General features: G+C 38.0%; 1 protein-coding gene across 3 annotated transcripts in view; it reads left to right on the forward strand.

Moving 5' to 3' along the window:
* Positions 1-27,075, forward strand: part of C13H9orf85 (chromosome 13 C9orf85 homolog) — a 69,219-nt gene extending 42,144 nt beyond the window's left edge. For 2 of the 3 annotated variants that reach the window (XM_047699768.1, XM_047699769.1), the window contains exons 2-4: positions 1,252-1,358; positions 26,284-26,397; positions 26,898-27,075. In XM_047699768.1, the coding sequence (XP_047555724.1) occupies positions 1,252-1,358; positions 26,284-26,397; positions 26,898-27,045 (369 nt within the window). In that variant the 3' untranslated portion in view covers positions 27,046-27,075. The remainder of the gene's footprint in view (positions 1-1,251; positions 1,359-26,283; positions 26,398-26,897) is intronic. The other variant, XM_047699770.1, reaches the window with a different exon arrangement.
* The last annotated feature ends 914 nt before the right edge of the window (positions 27,076-27,989 follow it).

Raw genomic sequence — 27,989 nt, forward strand, 5'->3', positions numbered from 1 at the left:
GGGGTTGAGGGGGTAGGAGAAGAGTAAATGAAACAAGATGGGATTGGGAGGGAGACAAACCATAAGTGACTCTTAATCTCACAAAACAAACTGAGGGTTGATGGGGGGAGGGGGTTGGGAGAGGGGGTGAGGTTATGGATATTGGGGAGGGTATGTGCTATGGTGAGTGTTGTGAAGTGTGTAAACCTGGCGATTCGCAGACCTGTACCCCTGGGGATAAAAATATATGTTTATAAAGCTGTAAAAAAAAAAAAAAAGAAAGAAAGAAAGGATGAATACCCAAGTTTTGTAGCAACATGGACGGGACTGGAAGAGATTATGCTGAGTGAAATAAGTCAAGCAGAGAGAGTCAATTATCATATGGTTTCACTTATTTGTGGAGCATAACAAATAGCATGGAGGACAAGGGGAGATGGAGAGGAGAAGGGAGTTGAGGGAAATTGGAAGGGGAGGTGAACCATGAGAGACTATGGACTCTGAAAAACGATCTGAGAATTTTGAAGGGGTGGGGGGTGGGAGGTTGGGGGCACCAGGTGGTGGGTATTGTAGAGGGCACAGATTGCATGGAGCACTGGGTTTGGTGCAAAAATAATGAATACTGTTATGCTGAAAAAATAAAAATTAAAAAAAAATTAAAAAAAATATGCATTAGGTTTTCTTCTTTATTATTACATTATTTTTGAGGTATAACCTACATATAGTAAAACGCACATGTCTTGATGGTACAAACTTGAGTTTTAACATTTGCACACATCAGAATCAATGGGGGGGTGGGTCTTCTAAAATGCTCCTGCCAAGAGGTTAAAACGTTTCCTGGATGATTCTGAGCTACGCCTAGTTAAGAATCTTTGCCTTTGGGGGGTGCCTGGGTGGCAAAGTCTTTGGGCGTCTTCCTTTGGCTCAGGTCTTGATCCCAGAGTCCTGGGATAGAGCCCCACATCAAGCTCCCTGCCCAGTGGGAAGCCTGCCTCTCCCTCTCCCACTCCCCCTGCTTGTAATTCCTCTTTCACTATCTCTCTCTCTCTCTCTGTCATATAAATAAACAAAATCTTAAAAAAAAATCTTTGCCTTTGTAAAAAATCAACTTGAGTAATACACATAAATTTACACAATGTATCATAAAATGTTAAGCAGATTAAATTTAGGTTACTATTTAAAAAATACTTAAATTTCTCATGTGCCTTATTTACAGGATTTATAATGCTGGCTCACCAATGAAATTCTTACTTTGTTTTTCTGTTTGGTTTTAAGAAAATTAATGCAAAGCTTCATGATGGAGTTTGTCAGCGCTGTAAAGAAGTACTTGAATGGCGTGTAAAATACAGCAAATATAAACCCTTGTCGAAGCCTAAAAAATGGTGAGTTATGTTTCTTAATTATCTTACCAACAATATATGTATCAGCTTATTATTTCTTTCCCTGATACTCAAAATTATATCCAACTAAATACTAAGGTAGGTGGAAAAAAAACTCCCATTCTCCCATGGAGAATTTCATCTTACATGCTGATTCCTTCTTTATAAAATGGATTCACCCTTTCCCACCCTATTCTTTTTTTGTAAGATTTTATTTATTTGTTAGAGAGAGAGAAAGGGTGCTGGGGAGAGAGAGAGAGAGCAAGCGCTTGTGCATGTGTGCATGCACACACGCACACACACACACAGATACAAGCAGGAGAGGGAGAAGCAGACCCTGCTGAGTGGAAAGCCTGACCCTAACCTAAGATCATGACCTGAGCTGAAGGCAACTTCCTGAGTAAACCATCAGGTGCCCCCCTTTCAGTCTTTTTTTTTCATGTTCTTTAGCATTTCCTCCCAAAAGAAGATACTTTTAAACAATTCTGATGAATTTTATTCTCAGTGGCCCAAATTAGCAGTAGGGAAGTTTAACAAGTGTTGGTGCTATCCAAGGCTAGATTTCCATGAACAAATTAACTGTGTTTTTTACGGTCTTTCCTGTAGCTGGTTGTGCCATAAGCCATGTAGTTTTAGTTTATAGGCCTATTATATTATTTGTAGCTTTCTAGAGGCACCTGGCTGACTCAGTTGGTGGAGCATGTGACTCTTGATCTTGAGGCTGTGAGTTCGAGCCCTGTGTTGGCTGTAGAGACTTCTTAAAAAATAAAAATCTCTTAAAAACAAAAAAGGGATTGGGGTGCCTGGTGGCTCAGCTGTTAGGGATCTGCCTTTGGCTCAGGTCATGATCCCAGGGTACTGGGACTGGGCACCATATAGGGCTCTCTGGTCAGCGGGAAGCCTACTTCTCCCTCTCCCACGCCCTGTGCTTGTGTTCCCTCTCTCACCATCTCTCTCTGTCAAGTAAATAAATAAAGCCTTTAAAAAAAAAAAGAAAAAAGATTTCTTTCTAAATATTGCTATAACTTTGGGTGCCTGGCTGGGTCAGTCAGAAGAGCACATGACTCTTTTTTTTTTTTTTTTTTAAAGATTTTATTTATTTATTTGACAGAGAGAGATCACAAGTAGACGGAGAGTCAGGGAGAGAGAGAGAGAGGGAAGCAGGCTCCCTGCCGAGCAGAGAGCCTGACTCGGGACTCAATCCCAGGACCCCGAGATCATGACCTGAGCCAAAGGCAGCAGCTTAACCCACTGAGCCACCCAGGCGCCCCAGCACATGACTCTTGATCTTGGGGTCATGAGTTTAAGCCCCATGTTGGATGTAGGAATTACTCAAAATAAATATATTTAAAAGTTTTTAAAAACTCTTAAAAAAAAAAAAAAAGAATGGTTGAATGTGGACACCTCAACTCAAGGGTCAGCAACTCTGTCCTATCTTGGAGTCATTGAAGTCTTTGGAATCAGGAAAGGTCATGATAATGTTACCACTACCTAGGTAATGTGGTGACCCAGAGCTCTCTGAGAAACTTCATGTAGGTCAAGGAGATGAAGGCTGAGAGGACCTCAGGAGCTGCTGTTCCACATCACCCCAAGGCCGATGAGGTTAGCTCACAGTGAGTGCAAAATGAAGGATAATGTAATATTGTATAAATTCCCAATTACAGATAACAAGACATTCAAGCAAAGGAAGATATCATAAAGAATAATAAATATAATATTTATATTACATTACATTATATTACAATAATAAATGTAATAAAGAAGTCCAACCTAATGTAGAACAAATGATTATTCATGAGAGACTAAGAAATTGTCAGTTAAACCAAGGTCTGAACATGTTCCTGAGGATGTCACCTGCCTGGCCTAGAAAATCAGGAATTTCAAATTACACTGAACACATGGCACATGAGGCATTTTGGAAAGCCTAGCTTTCAAACTCCAATCCAGGATTGAGAGTGTCCTAGAAAGCACGACTTAACTATATTCATGTTGCACTCTCTGCATATTAACACTTTACCAGCATTATAAGGGATTTAAGTGCATTGATGAAAGATTCTGGTGGTAACATAACTTACTTAGAAATTTTGAATGTTTTACTCCAGCTAATCTTGCTTAGAAGTTAAATTTGTCCTTTGTCAGGATTTATATGAGAAGTTTTCTTTGACATTGGATGTGTCTTTTGTGAAAAGATAATTTTCCAGCACCCCAAATATTGTCATTGATGAAAATGTTGAGTATTTTACTTGTCTAGCTATCTTTTGCCACAGATTATGTAGCCAAATGATGTATATAAGGAAAAGTTCAACAGAACATAAAATGTAAGAGGAGGAGGGACTATTTATAGGTGACATTTCTTTTGTAATGAAGTAATATTCTGAATATTGGGAAAATTGAAGCTCTTTTATCTTACTCATTGGGCTTATAAATCACCAAAAATCATGGATGATTAGCAAATTTCCATTGCCCCTGCGATCTAATCCCAAATATTAGGCCCAAGAAAGAATTAGACATCTAAACTCTTCCATGTTATCTGTTTTGACCACAGAAGCGAGAACTGTGTTGTGTTTGTACTTGGCAGAGGAGGCCTCATGTTTCCTTTCCAGTGACGTGACAATCTACAGGATTTTTATGATCATGTTCTTTATGACACTTTGTCCCAGTTGCTGAAAACAACCCTGGACCATTCCAGAGATTTTTGGAAAAGATGTCCTAACTGGAGCTGTAAGAGCTGAAAACGTGTGTTTGCAGGGGGGGGTGGGGTGGGGGGGGTGGGATGATTGTCAGTCGTGAGAGGGAGGAGGATAAAAAGATCATCCATTAGTGCTACGTAAACAGTGTCATCCTGGTACTACCCTTGGTTATAAGGTAGGGTTTTTTGTTTTTGTTTTTGTTTTTTTAAGATTTTATTTGTTTGACAGAGAAACAAGTCAGGGGAGTGGGAGAGGGAGAAGCAGGCTCCCTGCTGACCTGGGAGCCCAATGTGGGGCTCCATCCCAGGACCCTGGGATCATGACCTGAGCCAGGGCAGATGCTTCATGACTGAGCCACCCAGGCGCCCAAAGGTAGTTTTAAATATCATCGAATACTCAGATCTTCAAGTCTTTATGGAAGTGAAGTGAAAGGCTTATAAAGATAATGCTCAGCTTTTCACAGCTTCTCTTCTCTGTAAGAGCTGAGATGAGCCACCACCTTGTTTCATGCCTGGCTGGTTTTTGTTTGTTTGTTTGTTTTATATTTCTTTCTTTCTTTCTTTTTTTTTTTTAAAGGGCAACTTTTTTTTTTTTTAAGATTTAATTTATTTATTTGACAGTCAGAGATCACAAGGAGGCAGAGAGGCAGGCAGAGAGAGAGGGGGAAGCAGGCTCCCCGCCAAGCAGAGAGCCCGAAGCGGGGCTCGATCCCAGCACCCTGAGATCATGACCTGAACCGAAGGCAGAAGCTTTAACCCACTGAACCATCCAGGCACCCCCATGCCTGGCTGTTTAGTCAGAGGTCAGGTTACTCTGTAGCAGGATTCCCACTCATTTTGGCTTCTGTGTTTTGATTTTAAGGTGAGTCCTTGCTAATCCCTGGTTGGAGGGCTTCTTAGGTGCCACCAACAACTCCTGGACACCCAAATGGTCTAATCATTAGACTTAAAGATTGCTTATATATGTAAGAATTGTGGATCAGAATGAGTCTAAATCTTTTTATATAAAACCTCATTTTTTGGGGCACCTGGGTGGCTCAGTTGTTAAGCATCTGCCTTCGGCTCAGATCATGATCCCAGAGCCCTGGGATCAAGCCCCACATAGAGGCTTCCTGCTCGGTGGGAAGCCTGCTTCTCCCTCTCCCTCTGCCCCTGCTTGTGTTACTTCTCTCTCTGTGTGTCTCTCTGTCAAATAAATAAAATCTTAAAAAACCAACCAAACAAAAAAACCCTCATTTTTCAAGGGCCCTGGTTTTGACTTTTGAAAAAGAAAACCCAAAGATAAATTAAAAGCATTCGTTACTGTACTTGGTCAGTCCCAAATCACTCAGGAATCCTGTAAATAACCTTGAGTGTGGAACTGAATTAATTGGAAAAGCAAGAGATCTTACAAATGTTAAATGATTTGTGTAGCTCTTAAAGAAGAAAAGAGTCTTGACATTTTTACTTAAAATTCATTTATCAAATTATTTTCTAGCTATATTGGAAATACAGATGGTTAAAAGATTATCCCCTTCCTCAAGCAATGCAAGACAAGAAATAAAGTTGTTTTTTTTTTTTTTTTCTTTTTTCTGGGCTCAGACAGATTATATGTTTTAGCCAAGATCAGAAAGTTAAGCAGATGGAGTTAAGATTCAAATGCAAATTGCTCCCATTCCAAAGCCATGTTTTCCTGTCCTCCTACAGTGATTTCTCAGTATTATATTATTCATTCAAAAAGCGTTGTTCTTCTCTTCATCTGAGCCTAATGCTATATTAATTTTTATAGTCACCCATCTTGTTTATGAAAGTTATCCACTGAGTACCACATGTATAGACCTGCTTATTAATGAATTAATTAATTAAATGAATAAATGAATGAATGAATGGAATTAATTAATTAGTTAATTAAAGTAACCTCAATGCCCAAAGTGGGGCTTGAGCTTAGGACCCTGGGAACAAGAGTTGCATGCTCTACCAACTGAGCCAGCCAGACACCTTATTTTTTTTTTAAATACACATGTCCAAATAAATAGATTTTATATCCAGGCATTGAAATGCCTAAGCTAGTACCTAGAAACTTCTTGTGCCTTGTATTTCAGGTAACCAAGCAACCTTTTTCAAGTATTACTTTAGAAGTGTTATAGGCAAATACCCATATTTGTGTTAGAATCTCTAGCCTGCTTTTTTTCTCTTTCTACTCATAAAAAGAATTTACCAAGAATATAGTGTTAGCTTATGTTTATCATTACCATAGTAGTAGAAGAGAAAGGAGAAGCTAATATAAAAACAGCAACAGACCACAAACAAATTGGGCTCTGAGCTTAGAAGTGGATCTATATGTCCCCTGCATTAGCAGTTCTCAAATGGGAGGGGATGATTGTGCCCCCCCACCCCGTGTGACATTTGGCAGTGTCTGGAGACAGTTTTTTGTTTTTTTTTTAAGATTTTATTTATTTATTTGACAGAGAGAGCACAGTGAGAGAGGGAACACAAGCAGGGGGAGTGGGAGATGGAGAAGCAGGATTCAATCCCAGGACCCTGGGATCGTGACTTGAGCTGAGCTGAAGGCAGATGCTTAACCAGCTGAGCCACCCAGGTGCCCCTGGAGACAATTTTGATGGTCTTGACTTGAGAAGTTGGAAGGGATGCTACTGGCATAGAGTGGGTAAAGGCCAGATGCTACAGAAAATCCTAAAGTGCATAGGACAGCCATCGCATCAAAGACATATCCAGCCCAGCATGTTACTAGTGTCTTGCTTGAGAAACCTTGGTGTATACAAAATACATGGATACTCACAGGGCCAAGCCCCACTGAAACTTGACATATATCAGTCCAGTAGTTTTCAATCTTTTCACCTGTAGAATTCTTTATTTTTTAATTTTTAAATAAGCTTTATGCCTAGCATGGGTTGTTGGAACTCACCACCTAGAGATCAAGAGTTACATGTTCTATAGAATGAGCCAGCCAGGTGCCCCTCAGCTATAGAATTCTTAATTTTTTAAAAATTTTATTTATTTATTTATTTTTAAAGATTTATTTATTTATTTGACAGAGATCACAAGTAGGCAGAGAGGCAGGCAGAGAGAGAGGAGGAAGCAGGCTCCCCGCGGAGCAGAGGACCCGATGCGGGGCTCGGTCCCAGGATCCTGGGATCATGACCGGAACCGAAGGCAGAGGCTTTAACCCACTGAGCCACCCAGGCGCCCCTCAGCTATAGAATTCTTGAATAAAACAAAAGCTTAGCCAGGGATCCACTCACTCCAATAGGCCCAAACAGAACTGCCCTACACCTTAAATGCCGCAAGAAGAATGTCAGTGGAGTGTGCAGCTCTTGATCTCAGGGTTGTGAGTTCGAGCCCCATGTTGGATGTAGAGATTACTTAAAATATAATCGTTTAAGAGCAGATTTCATTCTAAAAAATATTTTAAGTGAGGAGGGCAAGAACTGGTGTCACACGCCTCTTCGACTGTCTGGCCTGTTTTAGGACATGGACGTGTTTAATGCTTAAATCACTATTCGCGCTTAAATGGAAGTCACTACCCCTGGTTCTCATATTGCCGGTATTGACCGATTATTTTTAAAATTTATTACCCCACCGAAACCCTTACCTCTTCATACTTCATTGTATTAAATAAATTCTCCTCTATCTCACCTTTACTCAACTACGTTCCTTGGTCCAGAGTTTGAATAAGCCAGTATTTTGAAAAAGGCTATTTCACATTAAAGTTTCAAGGACTCCTGTCAGGAAGAGTTGGGTCTCCAGCAGCAGGGGGCTAAGTGGAATTTTTTCTCCCCTGGGAAGTTGTACTTTTGCATGTATGCTAATAGTGTGTGGGAGTGGGGATGAGGTTCTTCAAACTGTGAGAGAAAACAAGAAGTCATAGTATTCGGGAGAAAATGAGAGGAGGATGAGATGCTTCTAAGCCGGCCATACCACCGTATCTGGCTTGTCTTTCTGACCAGGTGCTTGCTCCCCCTTTACTCCAAAACTTTGTTCTAACCGAATTAGCCAAACTCAGACCCTCAAGATAATCTTTTGTAGAGCCACCCTGTCTTTTTAACATTTTCTATTTTTGTGGTGGTGTAAAATAAATAGCATACAATTTATCATTTTAACCACTTGTAAGTGTACGGTTCAGTTGTGTTAAGTATATTCATATTGTTGTGCATCAGGTCTCCAAAACAGTCATCTTGCAACTGTGAAGTCTTTACCTGTTAAACAGAGGCTCCCCTTTCTCTGCTCCATCAGCTCTTGGAAGCTTCCATTCTGTTTTCTGTTGCTATGAATTTGGCTGCTTTATTTTTTATTTTTTTAAAGTAGGCTCCACTCTGGGCTCCAACGTGGGGCTTGAACTCAGGACCCTGGAGATCAAGAGCTGGAAGCTTAACTGACTGAGACACCCAGGCACCCCTGAATTTGACTACTTTAAATACTTCATATGAATGGAGTCATAAAAGTATTTGTTCTTTTGTGACTGGCTTATTACATTTAGTATAGTGTTCTCAAGGCTCATTGTTGTTATAACATGTGACAGAATTCCCTTCCCTTTTAAGACTAAGTAATATTCCACTGAATATATATACACACGGACATACACACTACATTTTGGTTTTCACTCATCTGTGTGGACACTTAGGTTGCTTCTGCCTCTTGGGTATTTTGAATACTGTTATGAGCGTTGTTGTGCAAACATCTCTTCAAGACTCTGCTTTCAAGTTTTTGGCATGTACATACACAGAAGTGGGATTGCTGGATCATATTGTAGTTCTTTTTTTTATTGTTTTAGGAACCTTCATACCTCTTTTAATAGTGATTGCACCATTTTACAGTTGCACCAACAATATGCAAGGGTTCCACTTTGTCGATATCTTTGCCAACATTTGTTTGCAGTTATTTTATTTTAAAGTATATATTTTAATAATGATGTTATTGAGAATCACCAAGAAATTAAAGCATAGCAATTATATTTTCTTTTCTTTCTTTTTTTTTTAAGATTTTTTTTTTGAGAGAGAAAGTGAGAGGGAGAGAACAAACAAGGTGGGGGAGAGGGAGAAGCAGAGTCCCTGCTGAGCAGGGACCCCAATGTGAGGCTAGATGCTAGGATTCAGGGATCATGACCTGAGCCGAGGGCAGACGCTTAACAGACTAAGCCACCCAGGCACCCTGCAATTTTATTTTCAAAAACATTTTGCATAGCTTTGCTATCAGCAAAAAAAAAAAAAATAGTAAAACCATTATCCAAAATAACTATTAAGTCATTAGTAATTTAACTGTTTTTTAATGGAAATTAAGTTTAACTTTTTATTAATAAGTAACTGAATATTAGATTTTATAAATCACAAATAAGGTAGTTCTAAGTAAAAACTATTATTATACCCCATTAGTAAAGACATTAACAAATTCTAAAGTAAGTACTAATACTCTTTCTTTTTTTAAAGAGTTTATTTGAGAGAGCATGTGAGAGAGCTGGGGGAGGGGCAGAGGGAGAGGGAGAAACAGGCTCTCCACTGAGCAAGGAGCCGGGTATGAGACTTGATCCCAGGACCCTGGGATCATCACCTGGGATGAAGGCAGAGGCTTAACTGACTGAGCCACCCAGGCACCCCAGTACTAATACTCTCTAAAGTTATGAAAGCAGCACAAATAAAAACTCAAAAAGTGCCATTATAATCCATTTTTCCTACTCTAAATTACTGAATAAACACTTCACAAATTAAAGGAATGGCCAGTTTTTTTTTTTTTTTGTTTTTTGTTTTTTTTTTAGTTTTTTAATGAATTTTACCTTAAAGATACTCATTACTTCAACCAAACCTTACTTTTACCTTATTCACAAATTAATATATATTTATATTTTTTAATACACATTTTAAAAAAGATTTTATTTATTTGACACAGAGAGATCACATGTAGGCAGAGAGGCAGAGAGAGAGGGGGAAGCAGGCTCCCTGATGAGCAGAGAACCTGATGTGGGGCTTGATCCCCCGACCCTGAGACTGAGCTGACCCCGACCTGAGCTGAAGGCAGAGGTTTAACCCACTGACCCACCCAGGAGCCCCACAAAATTAATATATTTTTAAAAGATTTTATGTATGTTTGTATGTGAGAGAGAGAGAACATGAGATCGGGAGGGTTAGAGGGAGAAGCAGACTCCCCACTGAGGGGGAGCCCAATGGAGGACATGATCCTGGGATTCCAGGATCATGACCTGAGCCCAAGGCAGATGCTTAAGCGACTGAGCCACCCAGGCACCCCAATATTTTTCTTTTATAAGAGACTGTATCATCATGGGTGGAAAGTAACTGTCACATAGAACTTGGTACATAGAATTTTTTTTTTTAAGATTTTATTTATTTATTTGACAGACAGAGATCACAAATAGGCAGAAAGGCAGGCAGAGAGAAAGGAGGGGGAAGCAGGCTCCCCGCCGAGCAGAGAGCCCGACACGGGGCTCGATCCCATGACCCTGTGATCATGACCTGAGCTGAAGGCAGAGGCTTTAACCCAGTGAGCCACCCAGGCGCCCCCTACATAGAATTTAAATTTGATGTGGCAAAATCAAATTCTGTGTTTGCAGTTATTTCAAATAGTGTCTTCAATATATAAGACGTTGTGCTATATATTTTAGAAGGTGCCGAAATCAATCCCAAGGAGTTTACAAGGAGAGAGAGAACATGAGATCTGGAGGGTTAGAGGGAGAAGCAGACTCCTATGAGAGATAGGCCCACAAATAATTCTTGGGCAGATTGAGAAGTGTCAGGTATAAGTAAAAGATGAAAGAGACCCATAGGGTACAAGGTGAGACTGCAGAGGACTAATAAAATGAAAACAGGAGTGGTAGATCTAGAAAAGATATAAATTAAAGGTAAAAGAGTGCTGTAAACAATGTTTGTAGGACACCCTGTGAGGAAATCACCAGGGCAAGGAGGCAAATGAACAAGAATCCCATGTTCCCTTTGATAGATAATGTGGATAATCTCGAGGTGTCTCTGTATGTATGGTCTTTGGGTTCTTTTGTTCTGAGATCCCTGGCTGATTCAGTCTGTATAGCATGTGACTTGATCTCAGGGTTGTGAGTTTGAGCCCCACAGTGGGAAATTATTTAAAAAAACAAAACAAAACAAAAAGTAAGGGTGCCTGGTTGGCTCAGTCGATAAGAGATTGCAACTATAACTTCTGGGTTGTGAGTTTAAGCCTCACCTCGGTGTAGTTTACTTAAAAAAATAAAATAAACATTTTATTTATTTATTTATTTATTTATTTTTAAAGATTTAATTTATTTATTTGACAGACAGAGATCACAAGTAGGCAGAGAGGCAGGCAGAGAGAGGGAAGCAGGCTCCCTGCTGAGCAGAGAGCCCGATGCGGGACTCGATCCCAGGACCCTGAGATCATGACCTGAGCCGAAGGCAGCGGCTTAACCCACTGAGCCACCCAGGCGCCCCTAAAATAAACATTTTAAAAGAAGTAAACATTGTTATACACTACAGTGTTATCAGTTCCCTCCTGTTATCAGTCTGTGACAATGCACTATATAGTTTGGGCTCTTTGGTTATATTCTTCAGCCCCAGCATTTCTTATAATAGGTTGAGACTGATGGTTAATCAGTGACGCAAGAGTTGTGTAAGCCCATTCCAGGAGTAGTAAAATGTCCCAGAGTGGAGTTTTGCTCACAGGTTACTCTTCATGTCATATCGAAGTCCTTAATTTCAAGTGTAAAAGTGGAAAGTTTTCATTACTGTCATCCATTGTTCACCTGTGCATGAAACCTACTTTTTAACATTAATATTGATAGATACAGCAAGCTTTGATTTAAAATTGCCTGCCCTAAAGTGCAGTAGCTTCCATTTTCTCTTTTTTTTTCTAAATTACTCTTGGTGAGAAGTGAATATTTTGTACTCTTAGTAATTGTTCTAATCAAATCTGGGATGACAAGAGGTAGTACAGTCTCTCCACTTATTTTTTTTTTAAGATTTTATTTATTTACTTATTTAACAGAGAGAGAGATCACAAGTAGGCAGAGAGACAGGCAGAGAGAGAAGGGAAAGCAGGCTCCCCGCTGAGCAGAGAGCCTGATGTGGGGCTCGATCCCAGAACCCTGAGATCATGACCTGAGCCAAAGGCAGAATCCTAACCCACTGAGCCACCCAGGCACTCCTCTCCACTTATTTTTAAACACACTTATTTAAACACACTTAAACACTTATTTTTAAGCCTTGTGTGGACACAAGGAGGTGAATTGTAGCTTTTTGTACTCAAAATTGTTGGACTTTAGAGATACTGTTTCCTTAAAAGCATTTTCTAAGTAGCATATGATATCATTCCTTAGTATGGTTTCAGAATCTTTCTATGTTAGCACATTACTTAGAGTCACTGCAGGAAGTGTGACTTTATGGAACTCTGTCAATGTTGAGTTTGTATTATTTGTACATCAAGGGTGGAGTACCATAGCTCATTGTTTACGAAAGCACCTAGTCATCGCATATTACGAGTATTACAAGTGGAGCTGAATTATGCTAAGGTTAAAGTGTAATAATTTAACCAGGAAATGAAGGCCGTGCCAGCGAAGTTGTTGCAGAGTAAAATAAGCCTTTTACTTGTAGCAAGTACTAAAAACATAAGAACGGTTCTTTTTCCTTTAGTATTTATTGTCTAGATCAGTGGTTCTTTTTTTTTTTTTTTTAAAGATTTTATTTATTTATTTGTCAGAGAGAGAGAGAGAGAGAGAGAGCGAGCACAGGCAGACAGAGTGGCAGGCAGAGGCAGAGGGAGAAGCAGGCTCCCCACAGAACAAGGAGCCCGATGTGGGACTCGATCCCAGGATGCTGGGATCATGACCTGAGCCGAAGGCAGCTGCTTAACCAACTGAGCCACCCAGGCGTCCCTAGATCAGTGGTTCTTAAACCTTTTGTTTCAGGACCCCTTTGTAACTCTTATAAAATTTTGAGCACCTGAGAAAGCTTGGCTTATATGGGTTTAATCTATTGCTGCTTATTGTATTAGATATGAAAATGCAGACATTTTAAAAATAATCATTTACTAAATAATATGAATATAAGCAAAATATGCCCAGTAAGTGTTAATAACTTTTTGTGAAAAATAACCTTAGAAACAAAAATACTAGTGAGACAAGTGGCATTGTTGCACATTTTTTACAAACTTCTTTAGTTTGGCTAAGTAGAAAAAAAAGGAAAGAATAAATTTTAAAAGGAGTAAATGTAAGTTTTAATAGCTTTTCCCAGATAATTGTAGAAATCCTCTCAAGAGTTGCACGCTCTACCCTGTGAGCCAGACTGGTGCCCCATACCCATGCGTGATTTTATAACATACATTTGCTGGTTTGAAAATTTTAGTTCACTGAGTTCTACTGATCTTCCGAATGTTGATATGTTTCATTATACAATATAAAAGTATGTTAATATCACAGCAATGTCAGTAGAAAAATCTGAGTTTTTCTTTTTGTTTTTTAACTGAGTTTTTGGAGGTGACAAATACAGTGATTACTAGTACAGTTTGGTGCCCCTGTCTTTTGTTCATGCTAAGGTGCCAGCACTTTTAGAATTCATTATGAAGAATGAGACTCAAAGGGAGTGACTTTCAAAGATTATGTGGCAAGAGCATGTCAAAGCTGTGGTAGAATCTCGGTCTCCTAGGTCAGTGCTATTTTAAAAATAATATCTGTTAGTATTTACAGGGGTCCATTGAAAACTTCAAGTTTTGTCCTGCCTTTCACCCTTAAATATGTAGTGAGCATATTTTAGCTTTTAATTACTTTTTCTATCCTATTGTGTTTTTCATTATAAAAAAGTAAATATGGCATAATTTTAAAAAAGGTGTACTACTGTCTCCTTTGTCAGTAAACATGGTTAATAGGAGTGACCTGTGTTTTTATTTGGCCATGGTTTCCACTGAAATGATTAGTTTTGATTTATGCATGGTCAAGATTGATTGTTTCTGGGAATTAGATTTCGTGGAGAAATAAAAAGAAGGCAAATCCATGATTATTTTAACATCTCTGAAGTTCGTTGAGCGTTGGACTTAAAATACTCAAAATATAGCCATTTTCAAGGGAATAATAGGTAAAATTTTTATTTAGGTGAATTTAACGTTTTTCTTTACTGTGTATTTTGTAGGAAAAAGCCACTCAAGAGTGATTAAATAATTTTCAGCCACTTTAAAAGATGTTTCATGATATTTCACAGATTTTATGACAACTTGAAAGGTGTGTCTCTTATCATTAAAATAATATCTAAACCATTCCATTCTTAAGATCAAGATTCTTTGAGTCTTGAGGTGAAAAAAAATGCAAAAATTCAATTACTTTCAGACCTTGTTTCATTCTACTCCCAGTGAAGACATAAAGCCTGAATTAAGAGATTTGAAAGAGAAGGTGCACAAGGGTCCTACTTACGTGCAAGGGAAACTGGAAGCTTGTTAAGTGTAAGTGTATAAATTCATATTACATTTCCACAAACATATTTCACATTGATAAAAAGGAAATATTTTAAAAATCTGTGTGTCTCCTTAAAAGATAGGCATACTTATATATTATGCTGCTAACATAATAAAACCTGGCTGTTTTTCAGAGTGATCTTAAATTTGAAGAGTATAGTTGATTTCAGCAGTATGAAATCAGCAGTATGAAATGCCTGCTGGTCTTTGAATTGGCCATTACAGTCTCAACTAGCAGGAGGAACACTGGAAAACGGCCATCTTTAGGCAGTAATACTTTGATCTGGTCAAGAGTCTCAAGTGGTAATGTGCGTAAGAATTTCTTAGAGAGTTTAACAGATTCTTGGGACCCATCCCCAAGATTCTGAGCATGTAAATAATGGCTGTAACCCAGATATCTGCATTTTAATAAGCTATGCAGGTGTTGGAGACAGTGTTAAGAGTCACTGTTTTGGGGACTCAGTGGGCTAGAGAATTTAGACTCTGGGATCTTTCAACTTCAGATTCCAAAACAGGATACCCCATTTTCAAGCCTATTTTACATGTAAATTTTAACATTAACAGTTCTGTAAATACAGTTTTATCCCTGAATTAGCAATTTGAATTCTTAAGGATTGGTTTAACCCAGGACTCCCTGGTATGAAACAACACATTCTCAGAAATGAAAACATTCTAATTTCCTTGGGGTCTTTGATGAACCTAACAAAGACAGACTTTCTTTTAAATTATTTTAAAACTTTTAAAATTTAAAACTAAAAGAAAACCTGAAGCTTTTCTTAATCCATGTGGATTGTTAGAACTTCATCTGTGTGTGTTCTAATGATGTACATTCTTTAAATCTGTTTTTATCACAGAGTAATTAAGTAAAGCTTTTTAGAAATCCAAAATATAAACCTACCAAATGCTTTAATAAGAAATTTTTAATAATTATTTTCACTTAGATTGTATATCAGAGAGGTTTTTTGTTTGTTTGTTTGTTTTTTAAAAGATTTATTTATTTATTTATTTGTCAGAGAGAGAGAGCGAGAGAGCGAGAGTGAGCACAAGCAGATAGAGTGGCAGGCAGAGGCAGAGGGAGAAGCAGGCTCCCTGCTGAGCAAGGAGCCCGATGTGGGACTCTATCCCAGGACGCTGGGATCATGACCTGAGCCGAAGGCAGCGGCTTAACCCACTGAGCCACCCAGGTGTCCCTGTTTGTTTGTTTTTTAATTCTAACTTAGATTTTTTGTCTGTCAGGTCTCTTGAAGATATGATTTTTATGTGGTAAATTCATCCTTTTTAGTGTACAGTATTAAAAAACAAAACTCAACTGAGTAAATTTTAATGATCTTATTAGCTTTATTTGTTGATTCATGAATCAGTCCATACAGTCTAGCAGACAGAAAGGATCTCCAAGGAGGTATGTGAAATGTAAGATACTTATAGGCAGAAGGGAGTGGGAACAAGGAAATTATACTAGACAAAAAAAGCTGGTTGGTTACCCTAGGCAGCTTTCCTCTAGGGGCTGACAGGGGTCTGTTAGGCAGGTCACTTAACTCGTGCTGATTAGGAGATGCCTGACTGGTGTAGGATTCCATTTCTGGCAGAGCTGAAAGTGGACTACATCTTGGTTTGGTGACTTGGGGCTTAGCTTAAGTAACTCCATTTTGGGCCTCCTTTCATGTTTTCAGCAACAGTTTTGTAAGTTTTGAAAAATGAATACAGTTGTGAGACTAATACACAATGAAAATATAAGAAAGTTGGTTCCATTACCCTAAAACTTTGTAGTCACTCCACCTATTGTGGGGTCATTGAATGCAATGGCCAAGAAAGAACTCTTTTTTTTTTTTTTTTAAGATTTTATTTATTTATTTGTCAGAGGGATAGAGAGCACAAGTAGGCAGAGTGGCAGGCAGAGGGAGAGGGAGAAGCAGGCTCCCCGCTGAGCTGGAGCCCTATGCTGGGCTTGATCCCAGGACCCTAGGATCGTGACCTGAGCGGAAGGCAGACACTTAACTGAGCCACCCAGGCACCCATTCTTTTTTTTTTTTTAATAAAGATTTTATTTATTTATTTGACACAGAGAGACATAGCGAGAGAGGGAACACAAGCAGGGGGATTGGGAGAGGGAGAAGCAGGCTTCTCACTGAGCAGGGAGCCTGATGCAGGACTCGATCCCAGGACCCTAGGATCATGACTTGAGCTGAAGGCAGATGCTTAAAAACTGAGCCACTCAGGAACCCTCTTCATTCTTTTGTTGTTGTTGTTGTTGTTTTGTTTTTAAGATTTATTGGGTGCCTGGGTCGCTCAGTCAGAGCAGCCCTCAGAGGGAGCCTGCTTCTCCCTCTCCCCCTACCTGCTGCTCTGCCTACTGTGCCCTCTCTCTCTCTCTCTGTCAAATAAATAAATAAATAAAGTCATTTAAAAAAAAAAAAGACTGTAGCAACCAGCACCTACTTGATCAAAACTATGCAGGCTATAGATCAGCCTTATGGGCTAAAACTGAACATTTTTCTGCTTCAGTCTTTCATCACACCGACACTCTCAGTCCCTAGGAAACACTGATCTATTTCCATTTCCTATACTTTAACCTGTTCCAGAATGTCATATATATACAATCATATAGCATATGGCCTTTTGAGGCTGGCTTCCTTAACTTCCTAGTAGATTTGAGATTCATTCATATTTTAGTGTGGATGAATAGTTCGGTAAAGATGGACTACTGATTGTTCATTCACCAATTGATGGACCCTTAGGTTTTGCTAGTTTTGGTGATTATGAATTATGCTGTCATATACATTCCTGTACAGGGTTTTATGTGAACGGGTTTTTATTTCTTTCTTTTTTTTTTTTTTTTAAGATTTTTATTTATTTATTTGACAGAGAGAGATCACAAGCAGGCAGAGAGGCAGGCAGAGAGAGAGGGGGAAACAGGCTCCCTGCTGAGCAGAGAGCCCGATGGGGGGCTCGATCCCAGGACCCTGAGATCATGACCTGAGCCGAAGGCAGCGGCTTAACCCACTGAGTCACCCAGGCGCCCTGGTTTTTATTTCTCTTGAGTGAATGTGTAGCACTGAGATTGTTGGATTGTATGCTAGGGATGTGTTTATAAAGAAGTATCAGACTTTTCCAAAATGGCTGTACTGTTTGCATTCTTTTTTTTTTTTTTTTTTAAAGATTTTATTTATTTATTTGACAGAGAGAAATCACAAGTAGGCAGAGAGGCAAGCAGAGAGAGAGGAGGAAGCAGGCTCCCCGCCGAGCGGAAAGCCCGATGTGGGGCTTGAACCTAGGACCTGGGATCATGACCTGAGCCGAAGGCAGCGGCTTAACCCACTGAGCCACCCAGGTGCCCCTGCATTCTTTTTTTTTAAGATTTTATTTATTTATTTGACAGAGATCAGAAGTAGGCAGAGAAGCAGGCAGAGAGAGAGAAGAGGAGGAAGCAGGCTCCCCGCTGAGCAGAGAGCCCGATGCGGGGCTCTATCCCAGGACCTCAGGATCATGACCTGAGCCGAAGGCAGAGGCTTTAACCCACTGAGCCACCCAGGCGCCCCTACTTTTGCATTCTTACCAGCAGTGTAGGAGTTCTAGATGTTCTGCATCCTCATCAACACTTAGGATCTTCTGTTTGTTTTGTCTTGTTTTATTTTATTATTTATTTATTTATTTTTAAAGACTTTATGTATTTGAGAGATAGAACACGAGCAGGAGGAGGGGCAGAGGCAGAGGGAGAGGGCAAAGTGGACTCCCCGCTCAGCACAGAGCCCAACGTGGGCTCAATCCTAAGACCTGGGTTCACATGAGCCAAAGTCAGATGCTTAACCAGGTGAGCCATCCAGGTGCCCCAATGTGTCCTGTTTTAGCCTTAAGTGAGTAGCTTTATCTCATTGTGATTTTAATTTGCATTTGTTTGATCACCAGTGATGCTAAACATCTTTCATGTGCTCATTCTGCATTTGTTTCTTCTTTAGTGAGGTCTTCTTTATATATTTTAGCTTATGGTTTTATTGAATTGTTTACTTATTACTGGGTTTTGAACGTTCTTTATATATTGCGGGTACAAATCTTTTATCAGGTATCGGTTTCGCAGATAATTTCTGCCAACCTCTGCCATTTTTTTTTTTTTAATTCTCTTAATAGTGACTTTTGTTGGGGAGGAAGAATTTCCTCTACCTTTCAAAGTCCTGCTAGCCGAACTAAGAATCAAATTGACATAAGACAGATTAACAGGAGAAAATCAAGTTTAATAGTATAAGTACAGGGAATCCACAGAGACATGGAAATTCCAAAAATAGATAACATGATCTGTATGAGCTAAGGAGAGGGGTAGGGGTCTGAGGATGCAAAGGGGAGAAAGACCATTAGCAGGAAGGTGAGAGGAGATGTTTAGAAAACAAAGGTTTTCCTTTTATGTAGGTAAACGGCTAGGTAAAGTGGAATCTCTATTAATAACTGTCTTCCTGGTATAAGCAAGCAGATGTGTGGAAAGTAAAGGGCTTTTCCTGAATCTGCTGGGTTTTGGTTGCTTTTAACTCAGCATAATATTCATGCCAAAGTCCCATCTTGGGACAGCCTACCCTTGTCCCCTATACTTTCAGAGTGTAATAATTTTTTATTTTGGTGAAGATCAGGCTTTATCAGGAATTTTTGTTCTTGATTTTGTTGTTGTAGCTAAGAAATCTTTGCCTGGCCTAGGATCACAAATATTTTCTCCTGTTTTCTTTTAGATGTTGTATAATTCTTGGTTTTATATTTGGACTTTTAACCCATTTCCTGTTAATTTTTTGAATATCCAGTTGTTCCAGCATTATTTATTGAAAGGACTGTTTTTTTCTCCATTGAATTCCTTTGTACTGTGCTGAAAATCAATCGATTATATATACTATATATCTATTTCTGGAATGTGTTCTATCCCATTGATCTGTGTGTTTATCCTTTCACCAATACCACACTAACTTGATTACTGTAGCCTTATCTTAAGTCCAATCCAATCATGAATCTTTCAGCTGGTTTTCTTTTTCAAAATAGTTTGACTTACAGCTTTTTTTTTTGCTTTTTAAAAAAATAGCTTTTAGAATCAGTTTGCCAATTTCTACAGAAAGACATTGGTTATTGCTATGTATAGTTCATTTTTGTTTACTGACCATATATACTATGACTTTAATAAACTCACATTTTATTTATTTATTTATTTTTTAAAGTTTAGTTTTAAGTAATCTCTACACCCAATGTGGGACTTGAACTCACAACCCTCAAGATTGAGAGTCGCATGCTTTACCAACTGAGCCAGCCAGGTGTCCCTCACTTTTTATTTCTAATACTGCTTTTGTAAATTTGTTGGAATTTTCTATGTAGACAATGATTTTTTTTTTTAATTAAGACAGTTGTATTTCTTGCTTTCCAATCTGTATGCTACTGTATTTCTTTTTTGCCTTTGTTGCACTGCTTAGGATCCCTGGTATGTTTTTGCAAAGGAATGATGAGGGCCCATATTCTTGCCCTTTTCCTGATTTTATTCATTCTTTTATCAGTAAGTATGTTACTAGCTGTAATTTCCTTCTAGGAGCTTTTTATCAGGTTGAGGAAATTTCTTTATAGTTTGCTGAGAGTTTTTATCATGAATGGATGTTAAATTTTGTTAAATGCTTTTTCTGCATCTAATGAAATCAATATATGGTTTTTCTTCCTTAAAACATCAATTTAGTGAATTATATTCATGGATTTTTTTTTTTAAGATTTTATTTATTTGACAGACAGAGATCACAAGTAGGCAGAGAGGCAGGCAGAGGGAGAGGGGGAAGCAGGCTCCCTGCTGAGCAGAGAGCTCGATGCGGGGCTCAGTGTGGGACTTGATGCGGGACTTGATGCGGAGCTCCATCCCAAGACCCTGGGATCATGACCTGAGCCGAAAGCAGAGGCTTTAACCCACAGAGCCACCCAGGCGCCCCTATCTATATTCATGGATTTTAATTTTGAATCAGCGTTGAATGCCCTTGGATAAAGCCTATTTGGTCATGATGTATATCCTTTTTATATATTGCTAAATTTCATTTGCTAACATTTTGTCCTAGATTTCGATATCTATGTTCATTAGAAAAACCAGCTTATAATTTTGTCTTTGTTTTATCATGATATTAGGGTCTCATAAAATCAGTTGGGCACTGTTCCTTCCTATTTTGTTTTCTCTTTTCTGGAAGGGTTTGTGTAAAATTAGTACTATTCCTTTTTTTTTTAATTAGTGCTATTTCTTATTTGGTAGAATTCACTAGTGAAGCCATTCTGGGGCTAGAGTTTTCAACTAAGATTAATTTTCTCTTTAATGGGTAGAGGAGTTTTTAGATTAATTTATGAAGATTTAACTCACACACTATACAGTTCATCCATTTGACATGTACAATTCAGTATCATAGAGTTGTGTGACCGTCACAACAATCAATTTGACATTTTCATCATTGTTATGCCACAGTAACGGGTCCGTGATTAAAGGAGCATAACTGATATAAAGCGAGGGTCAAGCAAAACTTTATTTCGCGCCAAGCATCAAGAATCTAACTGAATGTTCTGGGACGCACCTCTTACAAGAGAGGGCTACTTTTCTCTGTTTCACAGACTAGCTTTTAAGGGCAAAGGCCATGCTGTCGGGCCTGGCCACGCACAGGTGGCCAATGAGATTGTAACACACACAGGAAATTCCACAGTGATGCTGGGTGACCAGTTGAGTTACAATTTACCCTAGTAGACATTTGAACCAGCCTATTACACCTTGGTTAGGATTGGCGCCAAAAAGGCTCCCAAAGGGCCGGGGTCCCTACTTCTTGGTAGCTAGGGAGACAGTATGCAAACCCCCACTGATAGGATGTCTCCACCTGGCCTGACCCACCCCTGTATTTGAGCTTTGTTACCTGAGGCTGGTTTCCGGGACTTGTCTCCAAGTAAATCCCCTGGGGGAAGGAGAGCAGAGACAGTTTCTAAATAGGTCCTTACAATCATCTCTTCAAGAAACCCCATGCCCTGTAGTAGTCAATCTCTATTAACCCCTGAACAACCCCACTCTTGCTTTCTGTCTTTATCCATTTGCCTATTTTGGAATTTCACATAAACAGAATCATGTAATGTGCAGTGTTTTGTGACTGGCTTCTTTCATTTAGCATAATTTTTTCAAGTATATTGTAACACTTATCAGTACTTAATTCTTTTTTATTACTAAATATTCGATTGTAGAGCTGTACATCTTATTTATCCACTCATTACTTGATGGACATTCGGATTGTTCTACTCTTTTGGCTATTAGCAAATAATGCTGCTGTCAACACTCAGGGACAAGTTTTTGTATGCATATTTGTTTTCTTTTCTTTTTTTTTTTTTTTTTTAAGATTTTATTTATTCATTTGACAGAGATCGCAAGTAGGCAGAGAGGCAGGCAGAGAGAGAGGGGAAGGGAAGCAGGATCCCTGCTGAGCAGAGAGCCCGAGGTGGGCTCCGTCCCAGGACCCTGGGATCATGACCTGAGCCAAAGGCAGAGGCTTTAACCCACTGAGCCACCCAGGCGCCTCTGCATATTTGTTTTCAGTTCTCCTGTGTGTGTGTGTGTGTGTGTGTGTGTGTGTAGAGAGAGAGAATTGGGATTCCAGGGTTGTATGTTAACTCTGTATCTAACCTTTTGAGGAATTGCCAGATTGTTTTCAAAAGCAGCCATACTTTTTTACTTAACACCAGCAATATGAAGGTTCCAACTTCTTCTCCACATTGTTAGTGACACTTGTTATTGTCCTTCTTTATGATAATAGTCATTCTAGTGTTGTGAGGTGGTATGTCTTTGCAATTTTGATTTGCATTTCCCTGATGTCTAGTGACATTGAGCATCTTTTCATGTGCTTATTGGCCACTTATTTATCTTTTTTGGGTAAAATGTCTATTCAAATCCTTTACTATTTTGTGTTTATATTATTGAGTTAGAAGAGTTCTTTATGTATTTTAGATACAAATCTATTACTGTATTTGCAAATATTTTCTGCCATTCAATGAGGTTTTATTTTTTTTTCTATACTAATAATGTCCTTTAATGTTTAAATTTTTTTTAAGGTTTTATTTATTTATTTGGCAGAGAGAGACAGTGAGAAAGGGAACCAAGCAGGGAGAGTGGGAGAGGGAGAAGCAGGGTTCCGGCAGAGCAAAGAGCCCCATGTAGGACTCCATCTCAGGACCTTGGGATCATAACCCGAGCCAAAGGCAAATGTTTAATGACTGAGCCACCCAGGTGCCCCAAAAAGTTCTAAAATTTTTAAAATTCAGGTATAATCAACATATAACATTATATTAGTTATAGTTATACAATATAATGATTTGATGTTTATATACATTGCAAAATGATCACCACAATAAGTCTCATTAACATCTGCCACCATATATAGTTAAAAAAGTTGTTTTTTCTTGTGCTGAGAACTTTTAGGATTTGCTCTCTTGGCAACTTTCAAATATGCAATCCAGTTAATATTAACTGTAATTGTTAGGCTGTGCATTACTTTCCCATGACTTTATTTTATAACTGGAAGTTTGTACCTTTTGATTTTCTTCTTTTTTATGTCTGAATAATATTCCATTGTGTATTTTAGCACATTTTCTTCATTCATTCATCAATCAGTAGAATCATTGGTTATTTCCATTTCTTTTTCTTTTTTTTTAAGTTATCTCTATGTCCAATGTGGGAATCAAACGCATAACCCCAAGATTAAGAGTTACATGCTCTACTGATAGCCAGCCAGATGCCCATATGTTGTTTCTATTTCCTGGCTATTGCAAATAATGCTGCAGTTAATATGGGGGTGCAATACCTTTCCAAGTTAGTGTTTTTATTTTCTGAAGAGAAATACCCGGAAGTGGAGTTAATAGATCATATGGTATTTCTAATTGTGGTTTTTTGAGGAGACTCCATATTGTTTTATATAAAAGAGGGTCCCCTTTTCTCCACATCCTCATTAACACTTCTTCTTGTCTTTTTTTTTTTTTTTTTAAGATTTTATTTATTTATTTGACAGACGGAGATCACAGGTAGGCAGAGAGGCAGGCAGAGAGAGAGGAGGAAGCAGGCTCTGCTGAGCAGAGAGCCTGATGCGGGGCTCGATCCCAGGACCCTGAGATCATGACCTGAGCCGAAGGCAGAGACTTTAACCCACTGAGCCACCCAGGCACCCCATTCTTCTTGTCTTTTTGATAACAGCCATTCTAACATGTATGGGGGAGATCTCATTGTAGTTTTGGTTTGCATTTCCCTGGTAATTAATGATGTTGTGCTTTTTTTTCATATATCCGTTGGCCATCTTCTTTGGAAAAGTATCTGTTGAGATTCTTTTCCCACTTATAATCAGATTGTGTTTTTTGCTATTGAGTTGTGTGAGTTCATTATGTTTTGGATGTTAACCCATTCTCAGATACTATATATGATTTGTAAATATTTTTTATTTAGTAGGTTACCTTTTCATTTAGTGGTTTTCTTTGCTGTACAGAAGCTTTTTAGTTTGATGTAGTGCCCCTTACTCATTTTTAATTTTTCTGCTTTACTTTTAGTCTTAAATTCAAAAGACTATTGCAAAAGCCTCTATTAAGGAGTTTATTGCCCATGTTTTCTTCTAGGGATTTTATAATTTCAAGTCTTACACTCAAGTATTTAGTCGATTTTGAGTGAATTTTTGTGTGTGGTGTAGGACAGGGATCCAGTTTCACTTTTTGTGCATGTGGCTGTCCAGTTTTCCCAGCCCTATTTATTGAAGAGACTGTTGTTTTCCTATTGTTTGTTCTTGGCAACTTTGTTGTAAATTAATTGACCATATATGTGTGCTTTTGTTTCGGGGCTATCAATTCTATTCTATTGATCTATGTGCTTGTTTTCATGTCCATACCATACTTTTTTGATTACTGTAGCTTTGTAATATAGTTTGAAATCAAGATGTGTGACATCTCCATCTTTGTTCTTTCTCAGTTTTGCTTTGACTCTTCAGGGTCTTTTGTGGTTCCATATAAAGTTTAGAATTGTTCTATTTTTTTGAGAAATGTCACTGGAATTTTGCTAATCATTACATTGAATCTGTATATTATTTTGGGTAATGTGAACATTTTAACAATATTATACAAATATGTACAGAATATTCCATCCAGAAACAACAGAATACATTTTCTTCTCAATTACACATGGAATGCTCTTCAGCATAGTTCATATGTTAGGGCACAAAACAAACTTTAAAAACTTAAGAAGACTGAAATCATAGTAAGCACCTTTTTCAACCACAGTGCTGTAAAAGCAGAAATAAATTACGAGTACAAAAGTGAAGTAAACAACATGCTACTGAACAACCAGTGAGTGAAAGAAGAAATCAAAAGAGAAATTAAAAAAAAACCTGAAGACAACTGAAAATGGAAATAGAACACACCATAACTTAAAAGATGCAGCAGAAGTAGGTGAAGTAAAGCCCAAACTTAGGAGAAGGGAGGAAATAACATAGACCAAAGCAGGGGGAAAAAAAAAAGAAAGAAAGAAAGAAAGAAAGAAAGAAAGAAAGAAAGAAAGAAAGAAAGAGAAACTAAAAAGAAAGTAGAAAAGATCAGTGAAACTAAGAACTGGTTCTTTGGAAAGATAAAACAAAATTAACAAATCTTTTGTTAAACTCACCAAGTATAAAAGAGAGAAGACTCAAGTAAAATCAGAAGTAAAAGAGGAGAAGTTACAAGTAATACAACAAATAAAAAGGATCCCAAGAGACTATATGAACAAACGTATGTGAACAAATTGGAGAAATAGATAATTTCCTAGAAACATACAACTTACCAAGACTGAATTAAAGAAATAGAAAATCTGAATAGGGATGCCTGGGTGGCTCAGTTGGTTGAGCTGCTGCCTTCGGCTTGGGTCGAGGTTCCGGGGTCCTGGGATCAAGCCCGCATGGGGCCCCTTGCTCCGCGGAGAGCCTGCTTCTCCCTCTGCCTGCTCTGACTGCCACTCCCCCTGCTTGTGCTGTCTCTCTCTCTCTCTCTGACAAATAAATAAATAAAATCTTAAAAAAAAAAGAAAAGAAAATCTGAACAGATTAAGTACTAGTAAAATTGAATTAATAATTAAAAACCTCCCCCCAAAACAAAACTCCAGGACCAGACAGTTTCATGGGTGAATTCTGTCAATATTTAAAGGATTAATAGCGATTCATCTCAAATCATTCCAAAACTTCCAAACTCATTTTATGAGGCCAAAATCACCCTGATACCAAAACCAGGCAAGGATGGCAGAAGAAAAGAAAATTGCTGGCCTAGATCCCTGATGTATGTAGTTGCAAGAATCCTCAACAAAATATTAGCAAGCCAAATTCAACTCTCAATAGATGCAGAAAAAGCATTAGACAGAAAAAGTCAACATCTGTTTATGATGAAAACTCTCAACAAACAGGGTATAGAGGAAGTATACCTCAACATAATAAAGGCCTTATATGACAAACCCACAGCTAACATTATACTCGCAATGAAAAGCCAGAAGCTTTTCCTCTAAGATCAGAACAAGACAAGGATGCCTGTTCTTGCTACTTTGATTCAACATAGTACTGAAAGTCGTAGCCAGAGTAATTAGGCAAGAAAAAGAAATGAAAGGCGTCCAAATAGGAAAGGAAGAAGTAAAATTGTCACGATTTGCAGATGACATTTTTAAAAGCTTTAAGAAAGTAGATAAATCTGGGGTGCCTATATGGCTTAGTTAGTAGAGCAGCCCTATGTTTATTTTATTTCATCAAATAAATCTTAGGCAATTGGTAAAAAATAATGCTTGATTTTCCCCCCCACTTTTAGTGTTAAATGTTTGCAAAAGTCAGTGAAGGATTCTTACCACATATTGTGTAGACCATGTGCCTGTGAACTTGAAGTTTGTGCAAAGTGTGGAAAGAAAGAAGACATTGTTATTCCGTGAGTATTTTTTTTTAATGTTTGCGATTTACTCTTTAAGTAATTGATCTCTGAATTTTTTTTGAGGAAACATCCAGTAGCTCTGAGAGTCTTAAGGTACAGTGTATCACACTGATTTAGACTTTTTTTCTACCTAACAGGAAAAAATCTTAATTGTTTATTATATTTTTCTATCATTATAGTAAAAATAAAACTATATTTTTAGGAAATTAAAATATTTATCTATGAAGGTCATATTCACCACTTATCACACAAGAATTTATTCATTATGCAACTAATTTTCTTGAATGGTTATCACTTATTAATTTCTTCGAGCCTACTTTATTGACAACAGTATTATAATTGGTTGGAGTCAAGACTTCAAGACTGGAGTTAATCTTCAAAGATTGTTTTCTTTATACTTATTAGATTCCTATCAATGAGGAAATATAAAGTTCTTTTCAATCAACAGTTAGAAAACGAAAGCCTGAGAAATAAATAGAAGTTTGTTTTTTTTTTAGGTTTAATAAAGAACCAGAAAAGGCAGAAAATCCTGAAAGTAATCTACGTTCCAACCATAGAAGTTGCAGAAGAAATCAAGAAGAAAGCGATGATGACTTAGATTTTGGTATTGATTTAGATGACACAAAAGATAATCAAGTGGGTTAATATATTAAAAACCAGCTTAAAAACATGAAATTCTGAGTGACTTTTGACTTTGGGAGTTTTACACAAAAATACTGTGAAATCCTAATGAGAAAAATAGCAAAAACCTATAGAAAACAGGCACAATTCATACATGGACAATATAAATTATTCATGATACCTGGATAATTATAAAACTTTGATCCAGAGCTTTTTTTTTTTAAATTTATTTTTTATTTTTTTTATTAACCTATAATGTATTATTAGCCCCAGGGGTACATGTCTGTGAATCGCCAGTTTTACACTTCATAGCACTCACAGTAGCACATATCTTCCCCAATGCCCATAACTCAACCACCCTCTCCCTATCCCCCTCCCCCAGCAACCCTCAGTTTGTTTTGTGAGCTTAAGAGTCTCTTATGGTTTGTCTCCCTCCTGATCCCATCTTGTTTCATTTATTCCTTTCCTATCCCCCAAACCCCTCATGTTGCCTCTCAACTTCCTCGTATCAGGGAGATCATATGATAATTGTCTTTCTCTGATCGACTTATTTTGCTAAGCATAATACCCTCTAATTCCATCCACATCATCACAAATTGCAAGATTTCATCCAGAGCTTTCTTACAATAAATTTTTAAGTAGCATATGCTAGAATTCCTACCAAAATGAGTCTTAGGGTATCATATTGCAGTTTTAGGGAATTATTTAGAAGAGTATACTACCTAATATCAAACTAAAGAAGATTCAGAATTGTTGGTTGTGTAAGAACTATCTTGTGGAAAAATCAGTGCTAGCCTCAAAAATTGGTCCACATTAAGTACTTTTTTATAGATTGATCTCAAGTAAATGGCCCACATAACAAAGTCCCCTTACTTATAAGCTTATTATAAAAAGCTTGTTATTTTTTATAATAATGTTTAACAAGTGTTGTAGCAGTTTTTCTTTGAAAGTATTTTTACATACCTTAT

The sequence above is a fragment of the Lutra lutra genome, chromosome 13 (genome assembly GCF_902655055.1).
Source record: "Lutra lutra chromosome 13, mLutLut1.2, whole genome shotgun sequence".
NCBI classification, from domain to species: Eukaryota; Metazoa; Chordata; class Mammalia; order Carnivora; family Mustelidae; genus Lutra; species Lutra lutra.